Source organism: Copidosoma floridanum, unplaced genomic scaffold, assembly GCF_036245765.1.
Source record: "Copidosoma floridanum isolate Cflo_tuat_1 unplaced genomic scaffold, Cflo_Japanese_pri ptg000013l, whole genome shotgun sequence".
Lineage (NCBI taxonomy): Eukaryota > Metazoa > Arthropoda > Insecta > Hymenoptera > Encyrtidae > Copidosoma > Copidosoma floridanum.
In genome coordinates, this window is record NW_028321890.1 from 14522871 (window position 1) to 14534675 (window position 11805).

The 11805-nt window shown below is 33.0% G+C and overlaps 1 protein-coding gene across 1 annotated transcript; it reads left to right on the forward strand.

The window, feature by feature from the left end:
• Positions 1–8921: 8921 nt before the first annotated feature.
• LOC106637978 (uncharacterized) lies at positions 8922–11558 on the forward strand. The gene is made up of 3 exons (XM_014350974.2): positions 8922–9138; positions 9292–9939; positions 10014–11558. The coding sequence occupies exons 1-3, from the start codon at positions 9074–9076 to the stop codon at positions 10186–10188; spliced, it is 888 nt and encodes a 295-aa protein (XP_014206460.2). The 5' UTR covers positions 8922–9073; the 3' UTR covers positions 10189–11558.
• Positions 11559–11805: the final 247 nt, after the last annotated feature.

An 11805-nucleotide genomic window follows, 5' to 3' on the forward strand; every position in this document is an offset into this window, starting at 1 on the left:
TTCAAATTAAAAATTGGAGCTGTAGTCATGTAAATAAGAAATATTTGTATAAACGACGGTCTATGTAGCAGAACAAGATTGAACATTTTTATCTACATCGAAAACCATTTCCTATTAGATTGGCATTTGCAATTACAATTAATAAATCTCAAGGGCAAAGTTTTGATAAAGTAGGAAAATACTTGAAACGAGATTTGTTTACTCATGGCTAACTTTATCATTTACACCACGAGTAACTGATCCGAATGAAATTTATGTTAAATGAATTCAGATGAAAAAAAATTTTTCAATGTTATATGGAAATAAGTTTTACATTGCAATAATAAAAAATAAATTAAAAAATAGGAAAAAAATTAATACCAATAATAATACAATAAAAATTGTTGTATAAATATATCCGTAAAAGTAAATTATATTTATTTTAAATTACAGACAAACAAAATTTGTAATTGCCAAAGTGTCGAAACAATAACAAGAACATGATTAAAATCCTGCAAGTTAAAAAAGAAATAAATTAAATAGTTTCAACTTATTGCACATTTATTCGGAGTTTTCGAAAAATAAAATTAAAATTGGAGACACAAGTGTATAAGTATAAAAAAAATATTAAATCAAGAAAAATGAACAAATTTTATGAAATAACAAAATTTATTTTGAATTATGATAACTCATGTAAAATTCAATGCAAGATATAGAATTACGAAATTGCTAGTTTTCTAAATCACATTGTATTAAATGAGATTTGCATTAAATTTATAAAAATATAAATTTCTAGAATAATTATCTTTGTATTGTATTAATAATAATTTTGTATATGATACTTCTTGAAAAGAGTTATAACTATAACTCAATCAAAATATAATATAACTATGAGCTGCATGTAAAAAAAAATTCAAAAATAACAATCATTGAGAAACATAATTTGGCAGAAGAAATGAATAGCTAAAAGTCTATATCTTTTCAAACTTTTATGAATATTCGAGGATACAACAGTAACTTAAACTTATTTAAAACATTATTTCTTAAAGAAAATTAACTGATATTATATGGTTATTAAAACAGAAGGATATTTGAGAAACGAATTCGTTAACATCATCTCTTCCATGCCAAACCAATACATGGGAGACATCACTAACAGAAATTTTAAATTGGAATTAACTATTTTTTATGAAAAAAATGTTTCATTTAGGACAAATTTTTATTACACATCAACATTAACAAAAGGAAAAATATTAAATACTCCATATGTTTTATATATACATGTATATATATATATATATATATATATATATATATATATATATATACTAGTGGGGCTGACGCCCCCCTGCGCGCTCCGCGCGCCAACCCTCCACTAACAGATTGAGTAGATAAAATAACGACATTACTCGTGTAATTATCAATGCAGGCTGAGAATGAGTTCACAACAGCAGAATACGCGACTCACAAAGGAGTAAATAAAACAGATGATAACATAAATATTAATTTTCCAATAGAATTTTTAAATAATATCAGAAAAGGTCTTCCACCACACGAATTAAAATTAAAAATAAATGCTATAGTAATGTTAATAAGAAATTTAAGTACATCAATCGGTCTCTGTAATGGCACAAGGTTAAAAATAACAAAATTATTTAAATATAATATAGAAGCAGAAATAATAACGGGAGAAAAAAAGAAAGCAAAGTTTATATTCCTAGAACAACATTGAATACTGGCACCTCATCATCATTACCTTTTGTCTTCTATAGAAAATAGTTTCCCTTTGTATTAGCATTTTGTATGTTTATCAACAAATCACAAGGACAGAGTTTTGATTCCTTAGGATTGTATATTAAAAAACCTTTATTCTTTCACGGACAATTATACGTTGCTTTATCAAGATGTAAGAATCCAAAAAGAATTTTTATTCAAATTGAATCCGAGAATAAATTATATATTTACAATATTAACTAGAAAACCGGATAATAATATATTAAAACAACTTAAAGACATATCAAACTTACAATCAACGGACAAAAGAATACGCGCCATCAAAGAAAAAATAAAAAATGGACATGAATATACCCGGTATAAACTGGAAGGAGAAATCCTCTATCAATTATGTAATCATAGAAAGAAAATTCTCCTACCAACATGCCTCGCCAAAGAAATTATTATAGAATTGCATGAGTTATATGCACACATTGGGGCCAATAAATGTGTAGCAATCCTCAAAGACGATTTTGCATATCAAAAATTTAAAAAATTTGCAGCACGAACACTTCGTACTTGCGATACGTGTCAAAGAACGAATATATACTACGGGATCACACTTTGAAACACGACCAATCATACCGGATGGACCCAAAGATTTAATTTCGATTGATTTCTATGGACCATTGCCCATTTCACAGGAAGGGGTGCGCCACATTTTGGCCGTAATCGATGTTTTTACGAAGTTTGTGGTATTGTATCCGATTAGGCGAGCCAACACGACAACAACAATTAAAAAATTATTCAATCACTACTTCCCAACATATGGTAAACCTAATCGTATACAATCAGATCACGGAACTCAGTTCACCGCGAATAAGTGGCGGAAAACACTCGAAGAAGCCGGGATTAAAATTTGTTTTTCCTCTATACGACATCCACAAAGTAATACAATTGAACGGGTGAATCGGGAGCTAGGACGATTTTTTCGGGTATTAGTCAAAGACAAACACAAAAATTGGGGAAACTGGGTAGATTTTATCCAAAATTGTATAAATGAAAGCCACCATGACACAACAGAATATACCCCTACAGAATTACAACTAGACACCTTACCCATACGATTTTGGCATAAGCATATCGAGGCCCCTGATAAAAAACACCAATACCCTACATTGATAAAGTTAACTTAGCAGCTAATAGAATTGAAAGAAATGGAAGGAAAAGGGCAGATAAATATAACACATTAAAAAAACACACAGACTATAAGTTAGGAAGTCTAGTCCTAATAAAAACAAACCCAGTATCGTTTTCGGAAAGCGGGATTACTGCTATAGTATATTACGTACCTAGGCCAGAAAGTGGGGCTATTACTGACCGCGCTATATTATCGGCCGAGCCGAAGGCGAGGCCGGTAATGCGCGGTCAGATGTAGCCCCACTTTTTGGCCGTGGTACGTATACTTTTTTTCCTTACACCTCCGCCGAAAGTTCGTCACCACGGTTTTAGTTTTGTTAAAAATGATGGTTTAAAGATCCAGTCAAAGATTTAGTGCATTATGCATTATTGTTGATCGATCGGTCGCTCGAACAATACCACTTAAATGCACGTAAATGAGTGTACATGTGTATAGGTATATCTATATATATACGCTCGCCGAGACTGTAGTATATTATATAGAATCAGATTGGGCCGAGGATTTGTGCAGGTTGGTCGTGCTGGCAAAACGAGAGGAAGAGAAATCCGTTTAAATTCGAATCATGGATCCTATAAAGATCATTTTAAAAATCCTAATGTTTATATCCGTAAGTGCAAAATAAATCAGGTTATTATCAATAACTATTATAATTGTGATAAGCATAATTCGATTAAATAAAAGATTTCATAGTTTATTTTTGTAATATGACATGGATATACTACATTTATGTACTAAATAAATCATTAAAGTGGAAGTAACTGATCAAAAAACATTAATTTGGTAGTTTTAATTTTGTTTTGTGTACTCTGTTCATATGAAATTAATAAATTTATATATACATGTAAATTGTGCAAAAAAAATATATACATATATACATCCAATAATTTATGTAAATAAATATCCAACGATTTTCTGTGTTGTATAAACTATAAAGGTTATAACTCCGTTAGCCGTATATGTATATATATATATATATGTATTGTATAACTACTGCTGCTTCTCGGTGCTGAATATATAACTATATATATCTGCGCACTTTATTCTGCGCACATATGGCAGGACTGATATGAGGCTTTTTCTAGCTCAAAATCGGGTCAGATGGAACGAACTTTCGGCGGAGGTGTAAGGAAAAATTTTTAGAACTATATGAAGGCCCTTATACCATCACAAAAATTATAAATCACTCTACCTTTATTTTAACTAACGACCAAAATAAAATCAGGGGAATGTTTCATGGTATTGAATTGCGTCCTTATCTTACACAGAATGAGGACAAAGAGACAACAACAACGGCTCAACCGCAAAATAAAGCGGACTAAACAACGCCTAGAGACGTTATTACGGGAATTAAACCAATCACAAATGAACCCTGGTCCATCAGAAGGCCCAGTTAACTCATCACAGTCGCCTACTAAAAATCTGCCGCGAGAAACGAATACTGAGACACACGATGATTATATCGACATCGAAAATGACATCGCGATTGAGGACCTCGAGCGCCTCACAATATAATAAAAACAGCATGAGGTGAGGGAAAATGTGTTATCAGTGTCGTCAGTAGTTTGGGACAAATATCAACCTTATAAGTATAAATACATAAATAACAAACCCTTAATAGATGGGGAAAAATGCAGAAAGGAGAATTGGAAAAAAAATGGAAAAACTGAAAGAAAGTGAGAAACAACTCCAAACACTATACCATGGGCCACGTGACCAACAAGGACAGGTTGCAATGGCACGAATGGAAAGGGAAAAGGAGAAACATCAAGAAATGATGAAGATCCAGCAGAAACGAGCGGAACAATGGGTCATGGGGCCCCGCAGCCAACAGATACTCAGGCTCCAATCGTCGCACCCTCTAAATCTATCCTTCCTACGATTCCCCTTCCCCCACTCCTAACCCAAACCCCACCACCACTCACGACTAATCTTTTTTATAAAATCCCCACATCAACACCCATCAAAAAAAATTTTACAGTAAAATCTAACCCACCAACCATAACCCCGAATAACGATAAAAAATTACGAGACGCCCTCAACACACTTTTCGGTCCCCCACCAAACAAAACAAAAATAACCTGCTCCCGACTCTTTGACTGCGCTCCTGTTAAAATCAACCAACCCATCATCCCACCCACACAACCGAAAATCAAATCAATCATAGTTATCCCACCATTCCAAATTCAGTCAACAAATTATAAAAACAACACATGAAAACACAATAAACACACCACCCAAACTCAAATTGACACCTACAACCACACCCATCACTACACCTACAAAAACCATCACACAACTCCATCCCTTAAACAAGCCTCGACCACATCGCCTCCGTAAAAAGTTCAAACAAGTACAAAACATTCAGAAATACTTAAAAACCGATGTAAATAACATTGAATAAAGCTCATTACTTCAAATCTAATTTGTTCAAAGAAAAACATTTTTTTTTATTTTCACAAATTAGAGGGGGCAGATGCAAGGGAGCACTTCTATTACCTAGAATTTATAATACACGCTTTACATTTATATTTATATTCTTCTATTTATTATATTTTCTTATAATAAAAAATCCGTCTAATAGACAATTCAATAATACACATTTTTTATGTACATACATATATTTCATTTGATAAAAAATTCCTATTTTCAAATTCAAATTTGAACACCGCGCGCGGGGAATGTGCGTCTACTACGTCAAGAAAACGCTAGAGCGCGGGAAAACCTGCTACTCAAAAGGAAATAACGTTAGCATAAAAGGCACCAGTGCGCAATGCAAAAGAGTTCCTCTTCCAGCGAGCCTGGGACGCGGTATGTCCGTTGCTCACTCAGACCTGGAATTTTCCCGTGCACCGGTATGATACCGCGACGAGCACAAAGAGAGAGAAAGAGAAAGTACGAAGGCTGATAGCTAAAAAGTAAGTTTGTACACCACCAACAGGTAACACTTCCACTAACCGGTATCTACTTGGACTATTCGGTGCTCGACCGCTTTAAGCGTGGAGACGACGCGTCCCCAAGTAGTCGAGGCACTAGGGTTAGCGACCACGTTCTTAGGCGAAGTTCCTGGGTCGACGACTTGAGCAGTGCTCAAGACACCCAAGGGCCCTGAGAACGACCTAATCTTACGTGACTTGGTAGGATAGGTAGTTACCTAACACTAACTTTCCGTGGTTGTAATAAAAATTCGTATTAGTCTAACCTAACGTGCTTAAGCAGAGATATTAAGGAGGGAAAATTCAAATTGTCATTTATGTAAAATTCTCTATTCAAAGGGCGGATAAATTTTAAGTATATTATCGAGTATATTATATATTTCCTTTTTTCTTTATTAACGTAAATAATAGCGATTACTCAAATACAATTAATACATGAAGATACAATTTCCTTAGAATTATATAATTGAATAAATATAAGATGATTAAAAATAAATTGATTGTACTCATTTAAGCAAACCTTTCCCTCCACGTAAGATTGCGAGTTCCTTTCATAGTTTAAGATAAAAACTAGAAAAATAGCTGTTCAAATTTAAAATTGTTTATATAAACTGAGAATATTATCTGGACCCCAAAAAGGGACAGGAATAAAATAAAAAAGATATTAAATTAGAAAAATATTGAATAAGTTGAAAAAGATATTAAATTATTAAATTAATTACATTAAGGGAATATTCAGGAGAATTCAATAAAGTAATAGTCAATAAACACTTGCTGTATATGGTGCAGGAATTAATTGATTATTCAACAGATAAATTTTGAAACTTGATAATAATTATTTTTAAGTATTGTATTTAATCGGCAATCTGAGCAATTTCGCTCTTTGACACAGGGCAACGAACCCGCCCTCCAACATATAAACACTATCATTGTTTGTGTGTTGGTTCCTAATCTTAGAGTTTCCTCGGTACAGATAATATTCTTAGCCGATTGTTACCACCACCAACTAACCGAGGTTATACTCAAAGAAAGAGAAGTCGTAAGTCGAAGAACGTAATGATATCAGAACCAAAACTCCTAATATGGTGTCCACAGAAGCAAGCGGGGGAACCATTGACTACGTCGAAATTGAAGGTGCTCTCCATGACAAAACAACATGCTGCAGTAAATATACATATATATATTTTTTTTGTTATGTAAGCAAGCAAAAGAACGACTATTAGAAAAATGTTTTAATTGCTATTGCTTATGTTATAGATGCCTGCAGAACTCTATTGTTAGAGTCTTTAAAAAAGCAAAATGAAAATTTATTAATTTTAAGAAGTATTGAGCAGATGATGATGCGTAATTATGGACCAGGCGGTAGACAAAGAGCTGTACAAGACATGCAAACTTCATTTAATCTTCTTCAAATGTTACCAATTTCTGATAAGGATGAATTGAAAAAATTTGACAGTGATATACACAAAGTTCAGCACCAAGTTTTAAAAAACCAATTTGTAAGTGTATTTTTTTACTTTTTATCAATAACAATGTGCCTTTTTTAAATATCTGTTGTTATTAACATCAGTGTATGCTTACCTCTAGTATGACAATTTAAAAGCCTATTCTTTTACAGATTGAAAAAATTAGTAGCATCGGTGGTCGTGATATGCAAAAAGAAGTGGCGAATATAATGGAAAAAATTATTACAGATCCACTAGTAAACCAATTGACTTAGAAAATACATAAAGAAAATAAATTGCGTATCGACTCTTCCAACTTCCCAAAAATAATTAACGGTAAACAATTTAAACTTCAGACATCCTAAGAAAATTACTAGTTCCTTTAATTAATTATTAAAATATATTTTTTTAGAAATGATCAGAAATAAATATAATGTCACGGAAGAGAAAGTTTTTGAGTGGATTAAAATTTGGATCCAAAAGTCTAGTGACAGGATAAGGTGCAAGAACGAGCGAATCGAAAGAGAGAGACAAAGAAATGAAAAAGAATAATTTTGTCCTTGAAGAGTTACGATAATTTCTTTAATAGCTAAGTCTTGAATTATTACACAGTAGAGTTTTTTTTTAAACCGATTATCTTAATTTTGCTTCATATTTGTTACCATAACACTGATAACATCAAGTGTATACTTCTTAATTATTTCATTTTTCATCATATTTTTTGAAAAATAAAAATTAGTGTTATATTCATAAATCAATTAAACAGGTAGTAAATTTACGATAGAGGCCTATTTAAATTCAAGCTTACAGAGTTTTATAACTTTATCATGTTGTCAGTATTAAAATAGTTTGTGAAATTTGATGTATTAAAGTTATAAAAGATGATAAGCTTGAGTTTAATTTGGCCTTTCTCTTTTATTGTTTCATAATTTATATACACCTCTCGAAAGATGTCTAAAAGCCTTCTTTGAGAAATTTCTAAAAGAAATCGTAAAGACATCTTGTACGATTTCCTAAATAAGACTTTTAGATGGACATTGGACTTCTACAAGATATCTTTAGGTTTTCTTTCGGAATTTCTTGAAGATATCTTTCATTTTAGCAAGACGTCTTGTAGACATCTTGAAGATTTCTTTGTGTTTGCTGGGGGTACACTAGATTCGTTCACCTTACAATCCAGGGACGGTCGGGGACAGTGTGGGCGAGTCGGAGACGAAAGTGAACAAGTGCTCTTCTCCAATCGTCCACGATCGTCCCTGACCGTACGCGATGCGCAGTTGTACACGTTAGGTTAGGTTAATGCAAAAAGTAAACAAACTTGTTTGTATTTGCACTTCTTTATTTACAAACTATTGTTTACATACAGCATTAACCTAACCTAACGTGTACAACTGCGCATCGCGTACGGTCAGGGACGATTGCGGACGATCGGAGATCGGAGAAGAGCACTTGTTCACTTTCGTCTCCGACTCGCCCACACTGTCCCCGACCGTCCCTGGATTGTAAAAGGTGAACGAATCTACTGTCCCCGACCGTCCCTGGATTGTAAGGTGAACGGTGAACGAATCTACTACCTCCAACGCTAACGCCACCTGCCTTATGGGGTACCTAACTAAATTTATGTGCCTCAAAAGTTGGAAACAAGAAAAGGCCTGCCCTGGCCCCAGGCCTTTAGAGATATATTCTATATTCTCTGACAATATGTCAACAAAGAAACCTTGCATCAGACCAAAACACTAGTATTTTTGTTAAAACGTATTTATTTCAAGTATATATAAGGAGTTGAAAAAAAAAAGAATAAAATGCCAAAGAAATGCCTGGTTTGTGGCACAAAAGCAAACACCGTTTGTGATCGTAGTTTTCATTTGTAAGTATATGTGTGTGCTTATACTTTTAATGGTAACCTTTAAATGAAGTATAACTACCATACAATTGTACTCTGTTGTAACTGAGCCTTGGACCCATTTATTAAATAGAATGAAAATATAGTCAAATAATTTTTTGCTTTTGTTTATTACAGCTTTCCAAAAGATGAAGTTACTAGGCAACAGTGGGTCAAATCTTTGAGACTTACGTTTCAACCTAACTTTAAAACTTCTTGTGTTTGCAGTGTACATTTTGGTGAGAAATGTTTTCCTGATGAATTTATTCAGGAGCGCCGTCGACGACGACGATTACTTACAGGGTCAGTGCCAGTGCTGAAAAAAAACGAATGTGTTCTTAGTCCTGATGTGTTGAAAGTGTCCTCTGACGTGCAGTGCTCCAACAATGCCGCGTACAGCAACAACAGTCATAAGGATGCAATAAATGGTGTAAAGATTTTGAGTAAGGATGAAATTAACAGTGATTATAGTTTAAGATCAACATTATGGTTGGAAAAAGATTCATGTACTTTCCAAAGCACAAATAATAGTCACCACAGTGATAATTCAAATTCCAGTATATGTGTTAAGTATGAAAAAGTAGAGTGTGAAAGCGATGATGTAAATTTGTTCACTCATGAGTCTGAAACATGTAATTATTACAGCACTAGTCAAAGTTATAACAGTGATAATTTAGTTGACAGTTCAAGTTTAAAGATTGAAAAAGTAGAGTCAAAAGGCAGTACGAATTTCTGTGCAAATGGGTCTGGCACTCCAATTCTTTTTGATGACAGCAGTAAAGAAAGGTATAGTGTGGAATGGCTATTTTAGTTTTAGTGAAAAACTAGGGTAATCTTACTTAAATAATTATTTATTACAGGAAACTCTGCCCTGGAGATAGCGCTATCAAAAGAGTGAAATTTTTACATGATAACGAGGTAAAATATTTGAGTCGATCAGATTTTATATCGAATGAGAGTTGGGAAAAGTTTCTACAGTACCAGGCGTACTCACGATCAAAGCTTAATGCTGCGTACAATCAGAATTCGAGATAAGAAAAAATTAAGTCCGAAAATGTGGTTGGATTTTCAGCCTCAAACAAATTATATCTTCTGTAGATTGCATTTGTGGCATCTGCTAGACATGTAGTACATATCTGGAAGCTGCTTCCTAAATTTTTATGGGGTATTAGATGTTGGGTTAAAATTATTAAGCCCTTTTAGATTCTTCCGATTTATCTATGTACTTTTTACTTCCATAACTAATATATTTTATAAGTATTGTCGAAAAAAATTCAAGATCTGCAAAAAATTTTAAAATAATGCAGATACTCACTGAAAAATTTTGTAACGTCACACTCCACAAGAATACCATCATATTAAGCATAACCAAATGTCCAACCGTGGATACATGTTTTTTGAGTTCGACTGAATTTGTATTTTTTTTTTTTATATAGAAGTTATAAATGTATATATCTGTGGCTTCGTGGACAAACCATACAAACAATAAAAAGATGTATTTAATCACGAGAATCTATGCCATTTCTGCTTGCTAATTAGTTGTTATCGAGTGGTAGACTATTTACATAATATTGCAAGATAGCACTGTAGTAAAAAAAGTGAAAATTACTAAATACAATATTCTTCCATTATTTTGGCACCTTTTTCTACACCAACGATTTTTTGACATCACTTATTAGGTTGGGCCGGGAAAATGGCAGTTAATCGCTTAGGTTTTTACTCCGATTACGAGAAATTGGTAACTTAAATCATTTCAAAAGTTTGTTTGGACGAAAGAACACTAAAAAAGGATAGGTTTTTTGGTCTTGACTCAATTTTTTTAAAAATGGAGTCAGTCAGTTTACCCGAAGAGCCACAGATATATAAGAAAATGAAATAATGATGAGCCTAAAAAGCAACTAAGATAAGTTATTTTTTAACGACGTAAATAATAGCAGTGATATCAGAACGGAAATACCAAATAATTTGAATTGAAATCCGGGATCAATACAATATCATAAGTTATAAGAAACCACTGTAAAATATAAGTCATTAGTTTATACACAAGGAACGCGAAATTTGGCAAAGAAAATAATTCCTCGTGAATTTTCCTCGTAGAATCCTACGCGAGAAAAAAATGAATGAAAAACTAGTCTTTGTTCAATGTGCACTAATATTTTTGGAACATGGTCCTTGTGTACCATCACCATCTAGACACTTAATAATATAACCCAAAGATTTTTCAAGTTTAAAGTTCAATAGAGCATGATACTCCTCTCCATAACGTACCAGGACGTCACCAAAGTGTTCACCTTTGTATTTGTAAAACATAGATATTAAATATGCATTAATACTAATTATAATTTTAATAATTTAGTGAAAGACTGCCCTATACCAAGAGAAATCAATTATGAAAACCATCGTTCCAAAACTGTAAAAGTATGTTGTATTATTTATTACAACTAGTTGTGCTAGACGCGCTTGGCGTGTTGTAATTATTATTATTATAAAGACATTAAAAAAAATTTCCTAGCTCACAGATTTTGTTTTTTCTTTTTTTTTTTTTTTTTTTTTTTTTTTTTCCTCAACTTTTGGACGATTGAAGTTGGAACGTAGGAAAAATAGCGTCCGCGACCGATGTGCGTCCATTCACCGCGGTCACAAACGTCCCTG

Bases quoted from the DNA above. Each gene is read 5' to 3' on its own strand.
- LOC106637978 (XM_014350974.2), top strand. From the start codon at position 9,074: ATGCCAAAGAAATGCCTGGTTTGTGGCACAAAAGCAAACACCGTTTGT. The intron at 9,139-9,291 runs GTAAGTATATGT...TGTTTATTACAG, and splicing joins TGTGATCGTAGTTTTCATTT to CTTTCCAAAAGATGAAGTTA. The intron at 9,940-10,013 runs GTATAGTGTGGA...TATTTATTACAG, and splicing joins GATGACAGCAGTAAAGAAAG to GAAACTCTGCCCTGGAGATA.